General features: G+C 56.5%; 3 protein-coding genes across 16 annotated transcripts in view; 2 read left to right on the top strand and 1 right to left on the bottom strand.

The window, feature by feature from the left end:
- Window positions 1-18,827, top strand: part of Mapk15 (mitogen-activated protein kinase 15) — a 36,594-nt gene extending 17,767 nt beyond the window's left edge. The window contains exons 1-14 of one of the 14 annotated variants that reach the window (XM_087183671.1): window positions 3,360-3,514; window positions 4,645-4,743; window positions 4,900-4,929; window positions 5,059-5,149; window positions 5,668-5,798; window positions 5,887-6,050; window positions 6,230-6,369; window positions 7,056-7,113; window positions 7,468-7,605; window positions 7,701-7,806; window positions 7,901-8,102; window positions 8,204-8,313; window positions 8,399-8,506; window positions 18,671-18,827. In XM_087183671.1, the coding sequence (XP_087039797.1) occupies window positions 3,446-3,514; window positions 4,645-4,743; window positions 4,900-4,929; window positions 5,059-5,149; window positions 5,668-5,798; window positions 5,887-6,050; window positions 6,230-6,369; window positions 7,056-7,113; window positions 7,468-7,605; window positions 7,701-7,806; window positions 7,901-8,102; window positions 8,204-8,313; window positions 8,399-8,506; window positions 18,671-18,724 (1,500 nt within the window). In that variant the 5' untranslated portion in view covers window positions 3,360-3,445 and the 3' untranslated portion in view covers window positions 18,725-18,827. Of the gene's footprint in view, window positions 1-3,359; window positions 3,710-4,644; window positions 4,744-4,899; window positions 4,930-5,058; window positions 5,150-5,667; window positions 5,799-5,886; window positions 6,051-6,229; window positions 6,370-7,055; window positions 7,114-7,467; window positions 7,606-7,700; window positions 7,807-7,900; window positions 8,103-8,203; window positions 10,966-18,670 lie in introns of those variants that run through there. The other 13 variants (XM_004837801.4, XM_004837802.3, XM_087183672.1 and 10 more) reach the window with 13 other exon arrangements.
- Window positions 11,102-22,737, bottom strand: part of Sack1h (scaffolding CK1 anchoring protein H) — a 12,798-nt gene continuing 1,162 nt past the window's right edge. Inside the window, exons 2-5 of the mRNA XM_021250718.2 lie at window positions 16,297-16,758; window positions 15,059-15,223; window positions 14,865-14,989; window positions 11,102-14,699 (exon numbers count right to left, since the gene is read on the bottom strand). Coding sequence (XP_021106377.1) covers window positions 11,906-14,699; window positions 14,865-14,989; window positions 15,059-15,223; window positions 16,297-16,758 — 3,546 coding nt within the window. The 3' untranslated portion in view covers window positions 11,102-11,905. The remainder of the gene's footprint in view (window positions 14,700-14,864; window positions 14,990-15,058; window positions 15,224-16,296; window positions 16,759-22,737) is intronic.
- Iqank1 (IQ motif and ankyrin repeat containing 1) overlaps window positions 18,744-22,737 on the top strand; it is a 22,119-nt gene continuing 18,125 nt past the window's right edge. Inside the window, 2 exon segments of the mRNA XM_087183826.1 lie at window positions 18,744-18,903; window positions 21,583-21,671. Of these exon segments, the coding sequence (XP_087039952.1) occupies window positions 21,587-21,671 (85 nt within the window). The 5' untranslated portion in view covers window positions 18,744-18,903; window positions 21,583-21,586.

Here is a 22,737-nt window from a genome sequence, read left to right as displayed (position 1 = left end):
GAAGCATTTGAAAATCTGTTTTTAATTCTCTTGGGTATAAATATAAAAGTGAAATTGCTGGATCATATGCTAATTCTATGTTTAACCTTTTTTTTTTTTTGGTACCAGGGATCGAACTGGGGTCCTTGCGCTTTCGCAGCAAGCGGTGAAACCACTGAGCTAAATCCCCAGCCCAATTTTATTTTTCCAGTTACTTTTTGCTTATACTGTACTGTTTTTGTTTTTTTTTTTTTGGTACTGGGGATCGAACTCAGGTCCTTGTGCTTGCGCAGCAGGCGGAGAAACCACTGAGCTAAATCCCCAGCCCCTTGCCAAACTGTTTTCTACAGGGTGGCTATACCTTTTTACATTTCTCTGAGTAATGTAGAAGGGTTTCAATTTCTCCATGTCCTTGCTGACATTTGTTTTTTTCTCTTTAAATTATAGCCATCCTGCTGTGTGTGGTGGCGCACACCTGTAATCCCAGCACTCAGGAGGCTGAGGCAGGAGGATTACTGCAAGTTTTGGCTACACAGTGAGTTCAAGGCCAGCCTGAACTACATAGTGAGACCTTATTTAAAACAACAACAGGGCCGGGGATTTAGCTCTGTGATTTCACCACCTGCTGACCAAGTGCAAGGACCCGATTTCCAAGGACCCGATTTCGATCCCTGGTACCAAAAATAAATAAATAAATTTTAAATAACAAAGAAAAAAGAATAGCCATCCTAATGACTATAAAATGATGTGTCTTATGTCTTTAATGGTGTGGAACATCTTTTAATGTGCTGTTGGCCACACTTCTTTGGAGTATTTTCTTTTTTTTTTTTTTGGTACTGGGTATTGAACTCAGGACCTTGCACTTTCGAGGCAGGTGGCGGAACCACTGAGCTAAATCCCCAGCCCTCTTTGGAGTATTTTCTGTTCAAATCCCTTCATCATACTGCTAACTATTGTGCATTTTGGTATTAAACATTGTTTTGCTGCTGTTTCTCTTTATCTTTAAAGAGTGGAGAAGTTCGTTTTGGTGAGCTATCTTTGCATCATTTTATTCCTTCCAGTGTTTGTTTTTGAGCCTCATGGGGTGTGTGGAGTAGCTCTAGCTCTAGTCACTGAGGTGTCTCGTGGGTGGTCCCTTCTGTTTGACATTGGAAGATCTCCCCTCTCTTTGTGATCTCAGGGGAGCTGCCCAGCGCACGCCCCCCCCCCCCCAGCTGTTCTTTGTTTTGGCAGGGACCTCAGGCCTGCCCTGCTTGTCCAAAGTTTACAAACAGTTGCTTCACATACTTGGTCCAGGTTTCATTGAAGTAGGAGAGGTCCAGTTACCAGAAGTTTCCCAATCCTTTTTATTTTTTCTTTTCTAATTTATTTCCTACCCTTCCAACTTTATATTGAGGTATAATTGGGTACAATAAACTTCACAGATTTGATGTATGCTATTCAAACAGGGTTTTGTTGTTGTTTTGTTTTGCTTTTTTGAAACAAGTTCTTGCTATGGAGTTCAGGGGCTGGCCTTGAACTCACTATTAGCACAGGCTGGCCTCAAACTTGATGAGCTCCTTTTGCCTCAGCCTCTCCAGTGCTGGGATTACAGGTGTGTGCCACCACACCTGGCCCTATTCAAATAGTTTAGACATAAATATATACCCCAAAGCTATCACCACAGTTGATTATTTCTGACACTTCCACAACCTTGCTCCCACACTTGCAATCTGTCTCACCTCCCACCAGCCCTCATCTTCCACTGTCCAGTAGTTGGCATTTTCTAGAATGGTGTAAAATAGAATCATACAGAGTACTCTTCCAAGAGGGGAGGCTGACTCCTTTCAGCCAACAATGATCTTGGGATTCATCCATGCTGTTGGGTATATTATTAGTTTCTTCCTTTTCATTGCTAAGTGGCTTTCCATTCAATAAGTGGACCACAATTTGGCTATCCCTTCCCTTTTCAAATGCTGGAAGCAACGTATGAGTTGTTTCCAGTTTGGGGCTATTAGAATTCTTTTTGTGGGTGTATATTTTTATTTCTCTTGGCTAAATACCTTGGAATAAAAGACAAATTTATGTTCACTATTTTAAGAAACTGCCATATTGTTTTCCAAAGTGGTTGTAGCATTGTATACTCCTGTCCACCAGGTAGCAGCATCCTGTCCCTCACTTGGTGAGGTCAGTCTTTTTTTTTTTAAACTTGCAATCTTGCCTTGATAACCCTCCCCCAAAAATACCACCCATCAATTCCAAATCTTTGGGGAAAATAAAATACAGTATCACAAAGTTACCATCCACAAGTCTGATACACCATCAAACGCCTAAGATTCTACTTTCAGATGCTTGCTTTTGAAGGGACCTCACACCCCCCCGTCGGAAGCAGGTCGTACAAAACTGTTCCAATAGTGACTCCTAGAACACATTTTCGCACGCAGGATGCATCTGAATAACTGGATGAGAAGCCTTTCAGTCTTCTGCCTTATATATCCTCCTGTCTCCCTATGAAGGTCCGCAGCGAGACTTTTCGATGCATTCAGTTGTGACCCTTGGCCGTTAAAGGTCTACACCGAGAAGCATGCAAAGTTGCATCTCCTGCCCTCCCGGTATCAGAAGAGGGCAGGCGCACTGGGGATACAATGTCACCAGCGCGTTTCTCATTCCTACAACCAAACCACAACCCAAGACGCTCTGGCACTTGCAAGGCCAGGCAACTACAAAGACCAGGCCGAGGTGAATAAAAATATTCAGCAACCACCGCCGCATCTTCACGTTCAGCTAAGCCAATCACTGAAGCGACCCTGGCAGCACGTGACTTCCAAGTGCTTCAGGCCTCTCACTGGGTTCGAGCAGGGGTTAAGGGACTGGGCACTAGGACCCGAGTTCGCCAGTCTTCTTAATGGTCGCCCTTCCAGAAGGCCTGTGGAGGAATCTCACAGTTCTCTAAGCATGCGCCCTGCCCTGTCTTCTGTCTTGTCACACTGATCTATTCTTCCTTTTTTTCCAGCACATCCCGAAAAGGGTTTTAGGTGGGTATACAAAGAAGTAAGGCAGAAATGGAGAGGAAGAGCTAAGAAATTTAAGAGCTGTAGCACAGGGTAATTTTACCACTGTAGAAACTGTAGAATCCAGGAAAAAAATGGGGTTTTGTTTGTTTTGAATTTTTTCTAGTTGTTCCACGTCACTGTATTTTATACATCTACTGATCTGCAACAGATTTTTTTTTTCTCCCGGTACTAGGGATTGAACTCAGGCTGGGTTGCGGATGGACAGAAGGGCCAGCGGCACCATCAAGGGGCAGTGTCAGGGAGCGGGGCCAAGGCCGTCTCGGGTTCTGGGAGAGGGCTACAGACCCTGGTCACTAGTGCAGGCAGGCGCAGGCGCAGGCGCAGACTCGGGGGAGGTGCAGTAAGTTGACGGTTCCCATGGCAACCGATCAACAGCTCCTACCTCGGGTGAGCTAAGCCTACAAAACGCCGCCATGTGTGCCGCCGAGGTGGACAGCCACGTAGCCCAGAGATACATGCTCAGGAGGCGGCTGGGGAAAGGGGTAAGCAGGGCGAGGCCACCTGCAGGCAGGGTGGGCCCTTCCAGAGTTTAGTCCCTCCAATGTCTGCAGCTCTCCTGGATCACATCCTTCCTCCTCCGGAACTGGAGGGGTGGCTTGGCCTCGGGCCCCTCTGTGTCTCAGAAACTGGAAACTGGGAAACTGGGTGACCACCAGGTACCTGGCTCCGGAAGAAAGGTGATTCACAGGGCCCCGTGGTCTCAGGAGGAGCCGTCTTGGTGCCCCACCAGCCTACCGCCCCTGCTTCCAGGCTGCCTCTCTAGGTGCCTACAGGACGCGCCCAGAAGGTTGCCCCTGCTTCAGCCACGGGGGTGGGAGGTGGATCTCAGCATGCCCAGGAAGGTCTGTCGGGTATGTGAGGTGGAACTGTGTGTGACCTCATGTGGGTTTGTGATTTGAGTGTGAGTTTGTACGTGGTGTGTGGTTGGTTGTGTGTATATATTCAACTGAGGGAAGGGAAGAAGAGGATACTAGACTTCAAATAGCAAGTCCAGAGGCTCTGAGTCAAAGAAGGACCTGCTAATAAACCACACAGTTGGGTGTGAAGTAAGCCAGGGTGAGGAAATGGGGTGGGGGTGCAGTTTCTGAGAAACTTCAGGGATTCTGGCCTGTATTGTCATTCACTGGAGGAGCTGTAGCAGTCATTGGTGCCACTTTCCAAGGCTCACTCTGACTGCTCTGTGGAGCAGCCACCATGGGGTGGGTGGGAGTGACAGGAAATGAGTTAAGAGGGTAGGGTGGTGATCCAGGAAGAGATGCCAGTGCCCTAGACAACAGTAGAGGTAGCAGAGATGGTAGGAAGTGGTCAGATTCAGGAGGAATTCAGCAGGATTGGCTAAGCAAGCTGGATGGGTGTGAGAGAATAGGACTGAGAATGCATGGGTGGCTGGAGGGGCTTCAGGGCCTGCCCAGAAGTGCCCACCTGTGACCTCATTTCCTCCCAGGGGCCTTCCTGGTGACCACAGCCTCTTGCTGCCCACAGTTCCCTCTGCAGGTCCAGTGCTCCAGGGCTCACCACACTCTCAACCCAGAGTGGGAAGGAAGAGCTTTTCTGTGGAGCTTTTTTGGATGGGCCGGGGATGGCTGGACAGGAAACTAGCTTTCTTTCACAGGCCTATGGCATTGTTTGGAAGGCAGTGGATCGGAGGACTGGTGAGGTCGTGGCCATCAAGAAAATCTTTGATGCCTTTAGGGATAAAACAGACGCCCAGGTAAATCAATAGGGAAGAAGTGTGCGGAAGGTTGGGTGTCTGGGAGCTCAGGCATGACTGGGAGGCCCAATCCCAGCAGGTCTCCTGGCATTCCTGGCTGAGTGAGTATTTGGGTGACAAGTGTCAACCATCTTTGGTTATTTCTGTCTCTTCCAGAGAACGTTCCGGGAAATTATGCTGCTCCAGGTGAGTGGCTCAGGCCATCCTGGCTGCTTCCCTTCTCTAGGTGCAGTCTCTCCAGATCAGTGGGAAGCTGGGCCCCTGGACCCTCATAGCAAAACCCCTGACCTTCCAGCAACAACCTGCTCTCCACAGGAGTTTGGAGACCATCCCAACATCATCCGCCTCCTTGATGTGATCCGTGCAGAGAACGACAGGGACATATACCTGGTATTTGAGTCTATGGGTAAGTGAGGCTGCATTCAGCTTCCTACCCTACCTCTGTCCTGACCCCAGTCCCCGCCTCATGGCCTGGGTCCCTTAGGTGTCCTCCCACTGCTTGAGTCCCTGCAGTGCCCTCATCACAGCCAGCAAGTGTTGACCTGCAGAGCCTGGCAGGGACCACCTAGACCAGTAATAGTGAACCTTTTAGAGCTTTCAATGATACAAATAGCCCGCTGCAGCATGCGTGCCATAGGTTCACCACCACTGACTAGACCATACCTGTAAGGGGCTCCTGCTCTGTCTTTGTGTGCAGCTATATTTTCCTTTTCTACTCTTTTTATTAAATAAAGGCAACACGGTATAAGTATTCAAATAATTCTACAAACTTTTATAGTTGTGTGGACAGTGAACAGGACAGATGCCGGCAGGTGGCATGGCAGGGAGTGCCCATGATGGCCATTGATAGCCAGGTAGTGTTCAAAGTGGGATAGACCTGTTCATCTCCCACCCCTAGACTGGCCTGTATGTCCCCTATCCCAGACACTGACCTGAATGCCGTCATACAGAAGGGTAACTTGTTGGAGGACATCCACAAGCGCTACATCTTCTACCAGCTCCTGCAGGCCACCAAGTTCATCCACTTGGGACATGTCATCCATCGGGACCAGAAGGTTGGGCCCTATACTGCATCTGCCCCCAGCCCCCAGTGTTAGAGTGTATCCCCAGTCTGCCAGCCCTCAGCGTACCTCCTCTCTCCAGCCATCCAATGTTCTCCTGGATGCCAACTGCTCCGTGAAGCTCTGTGACTTTGGTCTGGCCCGCTCTCTGAGCAACCTCCCTGAGGGGCCCGAGGGCCAGGCCCTGACAGAGTACGTGGCCACACGCTGGTACCGGGCTCCAGAAGTGCTCCTGTCTTCAAGCCGGTAATACCCCCAACCGCCCCTGTCTTCTCCTGCAGGTCCTGCCACCCCAGGGCATGTCTTTCTGTCCAGCTGAGGGGCCCTGGGTCTGCCTATGTCCACTTGCACCCTTCCCTCCCCCTCCTAGCTCCCCCCGCTCTGCCTCTGAGCTGCCCCCTTGCTCACACCCCTTTCTGCCCCAGGTATACCCTTGGAGTGGACATGTGGAGCCTCGGCTGCATCTTGGGAGAGATGCTGCGAGGGCAGCCCCTGTTCCCAGGCTCATCTACACTGCACCAGCTGGAGCTGATCTTGGAGACCATCCCGCCTCCATCTGCAGAGGGTGAGCACTTGGGACTCAGGCTTGGCAGCCTGTCCTTGGGTCAGAGAAGGCAGCTGGGGGAGAGGGGGACATTGCCTGATAGGCTGGGACTTCACAGGGAGGAAGGTGAGGATGGGGATGGCAGGAGCCTCAGGAAGCCTGGGGGGGTGGGTTCTATGTATGGAGGTCTAGCGAGCAGCTGCTGGGGCCAGTGTAGAGGAGCTGCACAGGGGCTGCAAGGGAGGCAGGATTGGCCAGGGGGACCATGATGGCCAAGCTGTGACACAAAGGGGCCAGCCAGGTCAGAACAAAGCTCCAGCACTGCTGAGGGATGTGGGGAGCAGGGGTGAGGAGTGTTGCTGTGCTGGAAGCTGGAGCAGCACAGGGCAAGGGCACTGGGGCACTGAGGGAAGAGGTAGGGGTGGAACAGGCAAAGGGTGACACTTGCAGAACCCAGGAGTATCCTATTCTCTCTCCAAGTCCCTGCTTTCCCTGGTAGAGATGCAAGGGATTGATCCAGGAGGCCAGTGCCAACATCTTCATGTGAGTGAGTTGAGGTTTACAGGTGCAGGGGCAGATACTCATAGACTCACAGGAGGCTCACCTGCAGTCGATGGTGCTGGAAGAGATGGCTGGCCCCAGACCCCTGTGAGCCCCCATGCCCCAGGCAGGTCTGGTCACACCTCCTTCTGCCACCCTCCCTTCAGACCTCCTCGCTCTTGGCTCAGGCTACAGTGACTTGATTCTGCATCGCCTGGGGTCCGGGTGAGTGGAGCACTTAGGTGTGGGGCCTGTCACCTGAGAAGCTGCTGGTCATGCTACAAATGAGGAAACTCTAGCCTTGCTATAGCTCTGCCAGTGGGGTGGGGGCTGTGGGGAAGGCCCCAAAGCCTGAGGTGGGAGCCAGAAAGGCAGAAAGAACTTCCCAGGGTTGAGAAGGTGGGTAAGAAAGTTGAGACAGGGGTCTATCCACATTGCCTGTGTGTCTGGTTTTGGGGATCTACTGAGTCAGGAAAAGGGGACAGGCAGAGGATTGGAAGCCCAGCCCAGGCCACAGACAATTTTGGGAAGGGGCATGGGTGAGGGGCCTGGAGAGGAGATGACAGGAGGCTTCTGTAGGCCACGACAGACACTGGACGCCCTCCTGCCGCCAGACACTCCCCCAGAGGCCCTGGATCTCCTCAGGCAACTCCTGGTGTTTGCCCCGGACAAGCGGCTTAGTGCAGCTCAGGCGCTGAAGCACCCCTATGTGCAGAGGTGGGGCTGTGGTGAGGGTGGGCTCGAAGTGCCTGGTGGGCTGGGAGGCCAAGGGGACAACTGCCCCTATTCCACCTGCCTCCCTGGCCCCGCAGGTTCCACTGCCCTTACCGAGAGTGGACGCGGGGTGTGGACGTGCAGCACCCAGTGCACGAAGGAGACCAGCTCTCTGCATCTGAGTACCGCAGCCGCCTCTACCAGGTCCTCAGCCCTTGACCCTTCCCCTCATCTGACTTCCTCAACACCCTGGAGGTCTCCTCCCGCCTTATTGACCTTAACCCCCTCCCACCTGCAGATGATCCTGGAGCAGAGAGGCAACAGCCATGGCCCAAGAAAGGAAGGTGTGGGGGGTGTTACCTCAGGGACAGAGCCCAGGGCCTCCTGTGGCCAGGGCCACTTGATCAAGCCCCAAGTCAATCCTCAGCTCCCTATCGGGGCACCTGCCCGGAACCCAGGACCCAGGCCACAGAATAGCCTGGGTCAGGACCCAGAGAATGGTATGTGAGCTTCAGTTGTCCCCACTGGGGTCACATCCCTGGCCTCTTCTATGTGGGGCCACCAATCTTTGCAGATCAGACGTAACCCAGGGTTGTTACAGGTGTGCCTTCCCCAGAAGCCCCCAGTGCAGCTAGGAACATCCCAAGGCAGAGGTCAGCCTTCTCACTCCAACCTCAGGCCCCAGGCAGGGGGGACAGGCCACCCCTTAGGGTGAGTCAAGGAAGGGCAGGAATGGGAGGAGACCCCCTTCACTCTGCTATACCTTTCAGTAACCCTGTGACATGCCCCTTCCCAGGTGAAGCCAAGTGTGAGAGGCATGGTACCCTCTCTGACTATGCAGGCTGCAGCCCAAGTGGCCAACCAGGTCTTGATCCGAGGCAACCCCACCCGGCGTGCACTCTGGGTGAGCCAGGTCCCCAGTGCCCATCCATGCCCCTCAGGACCCTCCTTCCCTCCACTCACCCACCCTGACAATGAACCACACTCATGTACAGGTCCCTCCCAGGGTTCCCCAGGAAGCCCCAGAGCCCCGACCTGGCCGGAGGATGTTCACCTCAGCCTCATGGGGGGCCCAGGGCAATGCCAGGGCTTTGCTCGGGGGCTACTCCCAGGCCTATGGAACCGTGTGTCACTCAGCGCTGGGCCACCTGCCTCTGCTCCCTGGACCCCATGGGTGAGCTGCCTCCCCACCTCACACTTCCTGTCTTGATGTCCTCAGGAGAGCACACAAGGTTCCCATCCCAGCCCCAGTGGCTTCTTCCTAATAAAGTCTTTGTCCCAGCCCAACTAGCTGCTTTCACCTACTCCCTTTTGAGAGGTTCCTTTCTGAAGGGCTTCCTTCATAGGCCATAGCATCCCCTAGCCTGAGGGCCCTTATTCCCTTCCCAGAGCCCACCTCTTCTGAGAACCTGCCACTCCCATCCTGCGTTCTCTGTGCCAGTCTAGAACAATAGCACAGTGCCAAGCTGCACAGGCCTGGTCTCTGCCATCCATGAATCTTGTCTACCTAGGGCTGGCCTGCTGGGCACTTTAGACCAGCTTCCTATCCTTTGTCCATAAGTGCCCTAGTGCCTGCTTTGTCACTGAGCACCATCAGAGCCCAGCTTGGGGGTCCTGCAGGGTCCAGGGTCCAGGCTGCTCCAGATAGTCCTGTCCTGAGACAGGAACTTGTGGACAGACAAATTACCTGCCTAGGTGCAAGTCACTGTGTAACTGAACCAGAGAGGAAAAGGGGAGGAGCACCCTCCCACAGTAACACTTGCTTCCCTCTGGATCCTCCCCCCATTGTCACTAACTGGAGCCTGTGCCCACCAACACAGTGACTGGCTCCTGGTTTGTCTAGGTCTTGGTAGTTGGAGGGTGGGGGACAACCTGGAGATGTCTTATGATGGGGTTCAAGGCTACTTTCTCTGGTTATCACCAGGCACAGGGTGTGGTGTGAGTTCAGGCCAGGAATATAGGGGCCAAAGAGATCCAAGGATACCATGGGTGTTCTGCACTATACCTAACCCTGGGCTGGGGAAGAATGCAGGGGTGCCGCTTCCCCACTGCCTTGCTGGAGGAGCTCGAAGTCAAAAGCTCCTGGTCACCTTGGGGGATGGACAGGAAGGATGATGTGTAGGCAGAGGCTGGGAGGTTGCACTGCAATGGTGCTGGTGCTGGTGCTGGGCTCCCAAGTGAGGGCCAGAAAGCAGGGGGATGGGGCCCTGATTCTAACATGAGTCAGACAGCTAGGTAGCTCACTCTGAGAGGGCTGCTGAGGAGTCAGCTTGTGGTTCAAGAGCCTGAGGCATAGCCTCAAGGTGGTGAGCAACCAGGACAGGTGAGGGTGTGGGAGTAAATGCCACAGATGGGTGGGCCTTTGAAGCCTGGGAACTTGGCACCAGGGCACGAAGGACTCAGGCTAGGCAGGAGCTACAAGGTGAGGCTAGGAGGCATCTGCTGGGCTTGGTGGCCAGGGTACCCTGGGTGAATGCCTTCAGAGCACCAACACAGAGGACCTTGGCCGGGTATTTATCTCAGTGGATATGCCACCAGCCTTGCAAGCACAAGGACCCGAGTTCGATCCCTGGTACAACAAAACAAAACAAAACCAAAAGCAAAAAACAAAAAAACCAGAGGGCCTCAGAAGTGAAGGAGGGAGGACCCAGAAGTGGAAAGCTGGTGTGGGGTTAGATGCGTCAGGAGGGATGTAGAGGCAGGAATGGTCTTAAGCATCCCCCAGGATTCATGGCTGTGTCCAGAAGGCAAACTAGGGACCTAAGGTTCAAGGTTGCAATATGTAATTGGGTGGTTTTATATATATATATTAGAATATTTTGTGCAACCTTTATTGTCATCAGAATGTGCAACATCATGTTTTAGGTGTCTTATTCAGCAAGATGTGAACAGTGCAGGCAGGCTCAGAGGGCCCCAAGCTGGGCTACCAGCCTCTAGCCTCTCCATGGGGAGAATGTTCCTCTTCCTTCAAGGGTTTTCCCTTAGCAGTGCGCCTGGAACCTGTCTGCTCTGACACCACGTAACACACAGTAATATAACCTTGTTAGCAAGCACCAGGCCAAGAGATGCTCTAGCTCATCCATCTCCCAGGGGACCTTTCTCACCTGGCCCAAAGTCCCTGCTGCCATCCCTACCTGGGAGGTGACTCTGGAACCCAGACAGCTGTCGGGGTCAAAGTAGGGCCACTAAACACTACCACCACCACCCTTTCTCAGCTGCTGGTGTCAGACCTGCTTTTGTTCGCTGGCCTTGCTTCTCACATCCTTTCCCCCTTGGGGTTTATAATAATGATGTAGTAATAATAAAAACTATTTGAGCTGGGTGTAATCAATCCCAGCTACTTGGGAGACTGAGGCAGGAAGTTCAAGAGTTCCAGGTCAGCCTGGGCAGCTTAACAAGACCCTGTGTCAAAATAAAATAATTTAAAAGGGCCTCTTTCTAGGGCAAAGCTTGGGGTGGTGCCTGTGTGGGAGATACTTAATGAGGCTGGGGCTGAGGGTGTCTGTCCAGATGTTTTATTGTGCTGCAAAGCCTAGTGCTCCCCTCCTGTGCCTTACAAGGTTTTACCCAGGCTGTGCTGTAGGAGGGGGCAGACTTGGTTGAGGCAGCTGCTACTAGGTGGCAGGGCAGCCCCTCTGGGGTCCTCTGTGTCCCTCCTTCCCAGAAGTCTGCCCTATCCAGCTTCCCTGTTGCTCCAAGAGGAACATCCTTGGGGTCTGACTCCACCCCTCCCTCACAAGTGCCTGCAGACAGCCCTGCATTCCCCATAGCAAGGCAGGTGCCAAGAGGCCACAAAGAGATGGGTTCCACACAGGGAAAATTCCAGAGGAAGAGATGGAGGTGAGAGGAGAGGTGCCCAGAGTGGGGAGGAAGAGGGAAAGAGTGAGTACGATGCGGGTGTCAGCAGATAAGAGCCATTGGATGGATTCAGGAGGCTTTGGGATGAGTACCCTGAGAGCAGAAACCCTGAGGAGACAAAAGGCACGGAGACCCCCTGAAAGACAGGGGACTAAGGCACACAGAAGGCTCCCTGAGGTGAATAAAGGCCAAGAGGGGGTCTTAGTGCAAGGAGACGTGGAGGCAGAGCTGAGAAGGGTGCCCAGGAGAGAAGGGAGTTGTAGGAGACAGGGGCTGTGCCCCTGGGAAGGAGAGGCCAAGGCTGAAGACCCCAGACTGCTTTGGCACGAGGGCCTGGTGACCATCCCTCAGACACAGGGACATGGAGCTCCCTTCCCCTCTTGAGTGCTCCAGATGCAGGTTGGCAGTGTGCGGTGCAGCACCCTGGCCTGCAGGGCCAGGACACTCATTTCTTGCCTTTAAACGTGCCTAGGATCTTGGGCATGAACTTGCCCACCTTGCTGTCCCTGGCGTCCTCTACCAAATTGTCCCCTGAACCTGGGCCGCCAGCCTCATCCTTTTTGCAGAAGACCTCAAAGCGACTGTACACTCGCTTCTCCTTGCGCATGCTCTCCATGCGGCGCAGCAGTCGGTCACGCTCCTCTGCGCTGGCAGGCAGCGTGCGGCTCAGGCGGCCTTGCGCCCCCATACTGTCTGAGCGGAAGATGGCTGAGCACTTGTCTTTGTCAGACATATCTGGGGCCAGGCCTCCAGCAGCTATTACGTGACCCAACTCAGGGCTGCTGCGGGTTGGGTCCGGGCCTGGGGCAGGAACCCCGCGGTGTTTCTGACCGTGAGCACTGATCTGCTCCAGAATGGCCTTGGTGTCATCCCGCAGGTTGCTGCTGTACAAGGCATTGGCTGTGGCCGAGGTTAGGCGTGCCCTGGGGCCACGCTCATCTCCTGCAGCCTCCGTGCTATCACCTCGTCCCAGAGATGGTCGCTGGGGACTCTCAGGCTGCCCATTCTCCTGAAGCACTGGGAAGCTGCCCTCACCCTCCCCATGTGGCTCGTTCTTGGGGCTCAGCAGCTGCTTGAGCCGCAGGGATCCCTTGCGCAGCACCTCCATAGGGCCACCTGCCACTTCCTCTGTGGGCGTGGTCTTTGGAGACTCCGCGGCCAAGGCCAGGGTAAGACTACCCCTGCGCTCAGGCACAGGGGGCCCTGGGCTGCTCCTGCGCTCTGGCACAGGAGGCACAGGGCTGCTCCTGCGCTCTGGGTAGGGTGATGTGGGGTTCCCCTTCTGCTCAACAAATCCTGTAGTCGGGCTGCCTCTTCGATTGGCGAACCCAGGCGTAGGGCTCCCCTTCCGCTCTGGGTAGGCCAAGGTGGGGCTACCTCTTGGCTCAGAATGAAGCACTTGGTGGGCTCCAGGCCTGTCTGGCGGGGGGCTATCTCGTCCTTGCGGGGAGGTGGACCGGCCCTGCGCAGAAAGGAAGCGAGAGGGCAGGCGGTCGGCGCCACTCCGGCCTAGTGTGTCGAGCAGCTGTGTAGCTGTGAGCGAGGCGGCTCCAGGCTGCCGCTCAGCCTCCTGGTGCAGCTGCTGAGCAAAGGAGTCGCGCAAGTCAAGCAGGCAGCTCTCCAGGCTGCGGCGCTCGCACCCTCCTGTGCCTGCTGCTGCCACCTCTTCCCGCAACATCTGGGACACCACTGCTTTGCTGTGGCTAGAGACGGTGACAGCGCCCCCGGTTTCGCGGGCTGGCCCCTTGTACTTCTCCAGTAGCTCGGCCACTTTGGCGGAGGCGGTGGAGCGCATAGCCTCTCCACCAGGACCCAGTGTCTCATTGATGGTCTGCTCCTTGTGTAGCAGCTGCACCTTTTCGGTGGTGGCCCCCATGGCCCCACCCGTGCCTTCTGCCTGTGCCTGGGAAGCAAAGATGAGCGAGGATCGGAGCCTCGAGCTGCGCTGGATGAGAGGATTCAGGCGCGAGCGGAAGGAGTCCTGCTTGGCCAGGCCAGCCTCCTCCACACCCTCGCGCTCTGCACCGTCTCCGCTTCCTGAGCCCGGTACAGGGCCCTTGGCTGGGAAGGCAGTAGGGACACGGAAGGCTGAGGGCAGCAAGTCCCCAGCGGTTGCTCGGCCCGCGGGAGCCAGGACGTCATCCTCACAGACCTCGACTTCCATGGGCATGGGTAGGCCCTCCTCGCCTGTGTCTTCGCCATGGCAGCCGCTCAGGTAGGAGGCAAGGCGCCAGTGCCGGAGCCCCGCGCGCCCCTCGGCACCCCCCTTACGCTGGGTCTCCGTCTCCACAGCGGGGTCTGCGCCCTGCCTCACCACTGCCTGGCAGGGGAACCTCTGGCCCAGATTTGGGCGCAGGACGCCACCAGGTTCGAGGCCCTGCGGGCCTGGCCCAAAGGCGGGATCCGAGCCGTGGCGCGCTTCTCGGGACGCACTGGATGGCACGTATTCCAGCCGCTGGTGCCCGTCAGGGCCGAGTTCTGGGAACCGCGGCCCAGCGCCCAGTGTGAAGTCATCATGGTCAGCGAAGCCCGGGCGGCCGGCGCGGATCTTCTCGAATAGGCCCTGCGGGCGCGTAGGATTAAGCTGCGGGTCCCATTGGTAGTGCTGCTGGTAGAGCTGGTCGCGGTGGAAATGACTAGTCTGGAAGCGGAAGTCATCTCCGTGGCTGAGGAATGTCTGGCGCGACACCTGGCGTGCGGCCGCGAAGTTCTCCACAGCGCCTGCGCCATCGGCTGCTGTGTAGCTGTGCCGCTTGAAGGCGTCCATCTCCAGGTGCCGCGCCTGGAAGAAGCCCCGCGTGCCCGGGGGCTCTCCACTGGGGCCGGCCTCCATGTCCAACCGCCGCGACAATGACCGCATCCCCGCATGTGGCTCCAGGATCCCCCCAGGCCCCCGTGGAATCTCCTCCCGGCGGAAGGCCGAGAGGAAGTGGCGGTCAGGGTCCAGGAAGGAGGGGAAGCCCAGGCCCTCTTCCCGGGGCGGCTGAAACAGCAGGTGCGCCCGCTTGGGGAATGAGAAGGGAGTCGGTGCCCCGACCCCGGGGACGCCCACTAGGGGCCCGGCGCCTGAGTAAGGAGCCAGAGCGTAGGTGTCCATGCGGGCCAGTGCCCCCGCCGAGGGCACCAGTGGCTCAGACTGTGCAAAGAGGATGCGGAACTCCTCATCGAAACTGGAGACCAGCTCTCCCTGGAACACGTGCGCCAGGCTGCGGTGGATCTTCTCGAAGGACCACATGAAGCTGTGGGCGGGTAGGGGTCAGAGTCAAGGAAAGGGAGGGACCCAGGTGGGGTAGGCAGGACAGGACCCAGATCTGTAGGGCTGTCAGGGGCTACGGGGGAAGGACTTCTGCAGGGATGATCTCATGGGGAGGGGCTGGGGCTGTGGGACACCCAGCTGGGCACACCTGTAGCTCCCACTCATCACCACGGCACAGTCGACTAGCAGAAACTTCTCCTTTAAGTGGCCCTTGAACGACTTCCCAGTGCGGCAGTAGTAGGTGGGGCCAGCCACAGTGCGCACGCGCAGGAACTAGGGCGTGAGAGGGAGTCAGGTCCACGCTCAGGCTCTTTCGCCTCCTCCCACCTGGGGGTCACTTACATCCACATGGTGCAGGTTGAAGCGGCACTTGTCGGCCATGTCCAGGAAGTGCTGTGCATTCATCTCATCCAACAGGATGTAGACTGGGACGCGGCGCGCGGCGGCCTCTAACACTTCACTGAGCAGGTCCACGTCTGTAAACATGTCCATCACCACAGCCACCACCTGTGGGGATTGTCAGGGGAGAGGGCAGACTCTTGCTGTCCCCATCATATTCTCCAGCCTTACCCTCATAGATCACTGACAAACACTGTATAACATGGTCACTAGCCCACCCTAGGAAAGAGCAACCATATCTGGGAATGTGGGTCAGGAAGATGGGGTCTGGCAGGGGCCATGTGGGGCTGCTGGTCAGTCACATTGGTGGCCTTCAAATGTCTGTAATCCCAGCACTCAGGAGGCTGAAGCAGAAGGATCGCTGGGTAACATAGTGAGTTCCAGGCCAGCCTGAACTACATAGTGAGACCCTGTCTCAAGAAATAAAACCAAAAAACAAACAAAAAAACCAGACCAAAAACAAACAGCTCCCCCGCCCCACAAACCAAAAAAACCCCAACAAACAAAAAACCAAGTTGGGGCTCGGGATGAAGCTCAGTAGCTCCTGCCCAGTAAGTGAAACGTCCTGAGTTTGATCCCCAGTACCAAAGGGGTGGGGGGAGAGTTGGTGGCCAATAAAGAGCCCCATGCAGGCACAGGGTCTACATCCTGTTAGAGGGTTGTCTTTTGCCTGGTAGGGGAAGGTAAACCCCTGTGATCCCCTTGCCCTGCAGGTGACTGAGCTGCCTGGACCCCAGGCTCCAGTTCTGGCCCCAGGAGGGGAGTTCCTGCCTGGGGCAGGGAGGAAGAGGAGGGGTCTGTAGCATCTGGCCCTGCTGCTTCAGTTTCCCTGGTTTACCAGGCTGCTTTTGCAGTTTGCCACCTGCTGGGGCATGGGGCAAGACTAGAGAGAATTATCTGAACAACAAATGCAGGCTAGGAGACCCCAGCATCACAAAGCCCCTCAGCTTTTGGACACTGGCCATGACTATGGGCAAGCAAACCTGAGCAGAGCCTAAAGCCCACACTAATCAAGCCTTTGGTGGCCCTGGAATAGTTTTGCCAGGGGCCCATGTTGTATCTTGAGCCCCCAGGGTCCTGCTTGAAGCCTGAAGAGATCTGGACAGGCCTGCTTGGCTCCCTCGTACTCCTCCTACCGGGTGTAGCCCTTCCCCATGCCCACCAAGCCCAGGACAGTGCACCTGCTGTGCAGAGCGGATCATCCTGCGAGCCTCATCCTTGATGCTGGGACTGTCAGGTGGTGGCGGCTGCACCAGTGTGGTGACCTCAGTCCCCTGGAAGCCAAAGGTCAGGGGCCAGCCCAGGTCAAGCTCAGGCACGGCCTGGTCTGAGTTCACTGGCCAGTAGGTGCCAGAGGAGCCATCCATGTCCACATCAGGAGGGCTGCCTTCAGGGAGCTCACGGGCAACATGCTGTGGGGGCTGCAGATGGCGGCTCACGTGTTCTAGCTCCTCAGGGCACAGGAAGTCGGGTGCCCCCTCAGACGCCAAGAAGCGGCTGTAGGCCTCTGCCCCACCCTCAGTCAGTGCATCCACCGCCAGGCGGTAGTATTCTTTGTAGTGTGGTGGCAGATACCCAGGTGCCAGAGGGTTGTCCCCCTGTGAGGAACTCTGGGAGCGACGAGCCATGTTGTGGGTGGGGGTCTGGGGAGAGAAGCAAGGAGACGTTAACTAGGGATAGGGGCACTGGGGGTCCACTCCTCTCCTCACACATGTGGAAGGGGTGCCAGAGACTCTGGAGTTCAGCCCAGGCCTGGGAGGCATCTGCAGTGCTGATAGGTCACAGGGATCCCAGCTCTGTCCCCCTCTGGCCTCACTGGCTGGGACCGCACTGTCACCAGGCCCCAGATGCCAGCATCCCCAGCTTCCAGGTGGGGCCTCTGACTTTACCCCTCATTCAGGGTTACTTTATGGTACTCATGGCCCCAGACATGTCTTTGTTTTATGGGTCCCCTTTATAAAAATAGATTTAAAATATTTTGACTGTTGGTTCAAAGACAAATGTAGGCTGGACTTATTATATTGTTTCTTTTTAAACATTAGCCTTTTTGATATTATGCTGACAAGTGGGTGCTGTCCCACTGCTTGGAAGACCCAGGGCAGGTCATTGTGCTTCTCTGGTGTGTAACCTCCACCGTACAACACAGCTGGGAGGACTGACAAGACTCCACAGGACCCAACACCACTGATTTCATCCTGGGAGAGCAGCCTTAGCTCCACCCACTGCCCCTGGCACACTGCCTCCCCATCCTCAGGGCGTAGCTCTCCACTCCACAACCCCTGACCTCCCAGCCTTCTTGACCTCTAGATTTTGCGCCAGTCCACCAGTCTTCCTCCAGCTCTATTCTGCCACCGGTCTTAGAGAACATCTTCCTGGCCGCAGCCCCTTGGTGCCAGCCCTTCCCTGCAGGACCTGGCTCCCCACTTATTTGGAGTCCTGTCCCTGCCAGGCCTAGTCCTGCTGCAACAGGAACCTTTCCAAGGCCCTGTCTGACTGCACTCAGGATTAAGTCAAAGGTCCTCAGCTCCACATCATCCTCCTCGCCGTCACATTCATGCCCCTCTTGAGTAGGCCTCCATGGAGTCTGGCTGCTTGGGAAGCCATCAGACGTGATCACTGAGTACCTGGGGACCTCATGGCTTCTAGCCATGGCCTGCCCCAGGGACTGTTCATCCCATCCCCACTGTATCTCAGGTTTGGGAAGGGGTAAGATTCCTGTCCTGCCTAGCACACTGATTCCCACATGTTGGGCCTGGCAGGGGAACTGGTTCCGCCCAGAGGGAGGAGTGTGCCCCAGGTGTGGCTGGGTGATGCTAAGATTGGGCACTGGCCACCTGGACTGCACTGGGGTTGGAAGGAGACCCTTGCCTGAGAATGTTGTGGCTCAGGACCCTGCTAGGTACAGCCCAGGAAGCTGTACTGCTGGTGTTCCTGGGATGACACACTAACTGAAAGTAGAATGTGTCAAGAAGGTGAGAAGTGGGGACTCTCCTCATAACCACTCCCTCACCAGCTCTGGATGTTACCTGTCCACTGGTCCTAGGAAAAGCTGCCTTGACTTCCTTTGTGGGGCCTTGCCCTGACCTCAGGCACGCTCTCCTTTGCACTGGACATGTGAGTCAGGGGCTGCTGACCTGGCAATAGCAGGTCCCACAGCCCACCTGGAGTGAACTGTGGCCTGTCAACCTGGACAGTCCCCTTGCCACAGGGTCAACCACTGACCACAGTCAGGTCTGGTGTTTAGAGGCAGCACTTGGCCATACGGATCTGGTGTACCATCCTGCTATTTGAGAGGGGACCTCCAGCATGGGGAAGACACTGGAAGGGACACTCCTGTCCCTTCAATTTCACTGGGGAGGGGAGTCCGCATTGTCCAGGCTGTGGGTAACAGGGGGTGAAGATCTGTCCAGCCTGTGGACCTCCATGAGGAGCCTTCCTATAGACACTGCTGGTCAGAAGGGGGTCCCAGTCCTGAGTGCCTACTTTGGGCAGCCTGGCCTCACAGCAGTACTTATCACCTCGAATAACCTTATCGTTTGCCTGCTTCCTTTTAAGGGTACACACCCTGGACTATGGACAGGGCAGTGGCCACTCCCCAGTTGGCAATGAAGAACCTCAACAGCCTACTTCCCCACATTTGCTACCTGAGTCAGCTGAAGGGAAGAAGGGGCCTATCCCCCCAAGACCAGTGACTCAGCAGGAGTCCTCTGCCGCTGACCTCTGACCTAAAGCCAGACAGTCTCCAGAGCCCACACCTCCATTTCAAGAACCTGATCCTTCCCACGCAGGCAAGAAGCGGAGTTCCTGTGTCCTGAAGCGGGAATCCCATGGGAAGGTTCTGGGACTTCTACACAAAGCAGGGTGACCCTGGCCAAGTACTGAGGCAGGATTAGGAATGAGGAAGGTGGTACTCGGTTGGATGGGGCTCACAGACTGGAAGTCAATGTATTATAGCTTGAGGGTGCACCAGGGCCCACAGTTAGTGCACCCTAGGAAGTTAGCGGCTGCCATGACAGGCATTCCATCTGCCCACCCCAGTCCAGGAACAAGGGATCAAGGGGCTGGGGCCTCCTGCCCTTCACGTAGGATCCAGGCGACTGGACACCCCAGTCTGGCGGCCTTGGAGGGGTGTCCCTAGGAAAGGGTCCAGGCCGAGCTGAGCACCCTCCCTAGGCTCTAGCTAGGCCGCGAGGGCGGGAGTAAGTCAGGACTGAGCAGGCTGTACTAAAGCCCCCGCCCCCCCCCCCCGCCCCGTGGCTCCTTTTCAGCCAACGTCGGCGCAGGTGGGGGGTCGCCCCTCATCTCCCGCCAGGCCCGCGCCCCGCAAACCAGGCCTGGCACACGCGGCCACGCAAACTGCACCACCCCGCTCCGGGTCGTGAGCACCAGCCCTGGTGAGGCCGCGCAGGGGCCCCCGGCCTCCCCTCTGGCGCCCGCGCCCAGCCCCGCCCGGGCCCGGAAGGGGGCCCTACCTGGCCAGGTGCGCGGGGTCTCGGCACAGGGGCAGCAGGAGCCGACCGCCGCCCAGGGGCCTCGCGGTCCGGTCGGTCCAGCAGCCACTCCCCGGCACGGCCCGCCCGGCCTGATTCACGCGCCCGCCCCCGCCCCCGCCCCCGCCCCCGCCCCGCCCGCTCCTGTCTCCTGCCTGCCCAGGCAGCACCTGGGCGGGGCGCCCCGCCCGCGCCGCGCCCTCATTCCTGCGCCCGGCCTGGCGGGACCCCGGCCCCAGTCCACAGCCGTGCTTCGGTGCCCTCGACCCCTGTCCGCGCCCCACCTCACCGGTGCCCCGAACCCGCGCCCAGGACCCTGGCCTGCGCCACCTGAGACCACCGGGGCCCTACTTCAAGGACCCCTAGCTTCCTAACCCCCATCTGTGAACTGAAGGTTTCATGCCCCTAAGCCTGACCCCTGACCCTCGCCCCGGAAGTCAAGGTGACTAGGAAGTTCCGGCTGGATCCCTGGGCGATCCGCTGGCCCGACGTAGGGGGCGGGGCTTCTCGCCTGGGCGAGTTGGCACTGGCAGGTGAGGCTGGGAGGGCGGACCAAACCCAGGGAGGGCTGGACCTGGGGACCCATCTCACATTGGGCACCCCCTCACCACACAAGGACACGCCTCACACCCTAGCCTTCTTCCACCAATCACCCCACTCACCCCGTCCACTTATTTGGGACCCCATAGGCCCACCCGGGAGCCCCCACAGACCCTTTCATACTCGCATACCCAAACATACAGGGGACCCTGCACCCAAAGGAGCCTGCGTTGATTTACCCCCATGTACCCTAACCCCACAAGCACGGGAGATGCCCGGTCACACAGAATCCTACAAGCACACCAAGTCCAATAGATGCTGTTATCCGGCATGACCACCCACCATGCCTCGTCCAGACAAATAGAGGGGACTTCATGCCCATTGACCCTACATGCATGATCATGCACTCTGAAAGCACAAGGGACTTGTCCTCATATGCTGTGACCCCCCATGTATACCAAGAGTCCATTGCACACCTGGACCCTGCAAGTACCAAGGCCCCACACAGCTCACATATCAATGGGCACACATACCACCCCTAGTTTGCACATGCAAGCCCTAGTTGCCCCTGGGTGTCCCAGTCTGCCCACTTCTCCCTCAGGCCCCCATTGGCAACCCCTTCTTATTAGCCCCTGCTCTGTGCTCAGCCATCCCAAGTCAACTCCTCTTGCCTGCCACTCCCACCCCAAGTGTTTACTCCCTGTCATCCTGCCTGAGTCCTTTCCGCCAGCCAGCCTTCAGTCACGTCCTGCTCCTTGTCCCTTCTCAACCATTTTTTGTCCTATTTCCATGGTCACTCCCTGTTTCATTAAGTTGCTCTCCACTCAGCAACACGCCACAGGTGTGGGGTCAGACCAGCTCTGGGGCAATTGCATAGCATTAACTCCCTGCGCAGTAGGGGAGGTGAGGAGCTCTGGGGCCACAACCAGGACCCTTACCCTACCTGGAGTAGGTTAGGGAGGCCTCCCAGGGGAAACGAACTTTTGGGTGAGCCTGGTGGACTAGGGAGAAGGGTGTTGCTTCTAGGATCTGACCACAGCACCTGTCAAGGCCAGGATAAGAGGATCTGTAGGTAGAGAGGGGCCAGGCTCCAGAACATCGTGAGAAGGGCAAAGACACAGCATGGTTCTGCTCAGACAAGTACATCAGGACCCAGTTGTCCAGCTGATGGCCTGGTGGTCTGAGCAGAGATGTGAGTGCTGAACATTAGACTCTGGGGCCCCAAAAGACAAGCTAAAAAAGGGGTGGAGGGCGCAGGCTTGTGAAGGTGAAGGGACATGGTCTTGTCATGCATCCCCCCCTGAAGTTGCTGGGAGCAGGTGGGAGGACCAGGCAGCTAGCTGGGAAGTGTGTGTGGGGGTGTTCTGAGTTCCTACTGTCTACCCAGGCTCATGGCGGTGTGCAGTGCTGTTCCCCATTGCCCCTTCCTTCTTCCAGGAGAATGAACGTTAAGATGGGGGCAACCAGAGCTGCATCAGGGAAGTGGCAGACATCTCACTCTGGGTCCAAACCAAGAGCTACTGCTGGTGAGTGCACCCTTGACCTCCAGAGCACCACCACCCAAACACTGACCTGTGAGACCCTCTGCACCCACCTGGGACCTCCCATCTGGGAATGACTATACCCCCAGAGTGTTCTTCATGTGATTTCTGTTGGCTCGGGTGTGACAGACTGAGGGTTCAGAGCTCAGATATCTGCTGCAACCCCTGGCCCTGCATCTTGCAACTCTGGGGCTGGGCACGGTGCTCAGAGTAACACAGTTTTAGAGCCGTGGAGGTGGGAGAAGGGCAGGAGCCAGTGGAAGGGGCTCTGCTGGCTAAAACTGATTTTGAAAAAGAGCAGGGCTTGATTCCAAATTGGGAAATCTCAGGTAAGTACTGTATGTGGTCCACTCTGACTCTGCTCCATTTCCCTGCCTGATGCTTCACTTTCAGGCCACCTTCTCAATGCCACTTCCAGGTTGAATGGTGACAGTTCACCTAGACTGGGTCCTGCTAAATAAAGGTCAGTCAGGAAGGGGACCTCCCCTGTGTCCACCCACTTTCAGCAGCTATCACTCCCGTCCTCTGAGTCCCATTTGTTTTCTGTCATAGCCGCAAACTCCTTCCAGGCTGGATCTCTGGCCCTTTGCATCCAGTCTGCCTGGGATCTGTGCTTGCTGAGAGGACACCCTACCCAGTCTTAAATGCACCCCTCAGCTTGGGGTGGGCCTGGCCCAAGCTCCTGGACCCCAGAGAGTTCCTAGGTTTCCAGAAGCTGGTGGGGTAGTGGTGACTCTTCCACATCAAGCCAGGGTTAGATCCTGGTTGCTCAAAATAGCCCCAGCAGCGTCTGAGGCTGACACTCCTCTAGGAAGTAGGATAATGGGCACAAACACCGCGTGCTGCCTCCATGATCTCAAGCCTGGTCCTGCATTGCTGTAAACAGGGGTCAGGCTGGTGGACGAGAAGCTGGCCAGGAACTAGGGGGGTGTCCCTCAGTTCCACCGGTACCATTGTGTACACCTAGGCCCTCCCCTCATGCCTCAGCCTGCACATTAGCTGCCTGGCCTAGCCCCTGGGCCCAGAATGCTGGGGTCCTCTGTAGGGACAT

This window comes from Heterocephalus glaber, unplaced genomic scaffold (genome assembly GCF_053883595.1).
Source record: "Heterocephalus glaber isolate CG9 unplaced genomic scaffold, H.glaber_assembly_v1.0 deba00000281, whole genome shotgun sequence".
Lineage (NCBI taxonomy): Eukaryota > Metazoa > Chordata > Mammalia > Rodentia > Bathyergidae > Heterocephalus > Heterocephalus glaber.
Note: the sequence above shows the minus strand (reverse complement) of the source record. Positions and strands in the feature narration are given on the sequence as shown.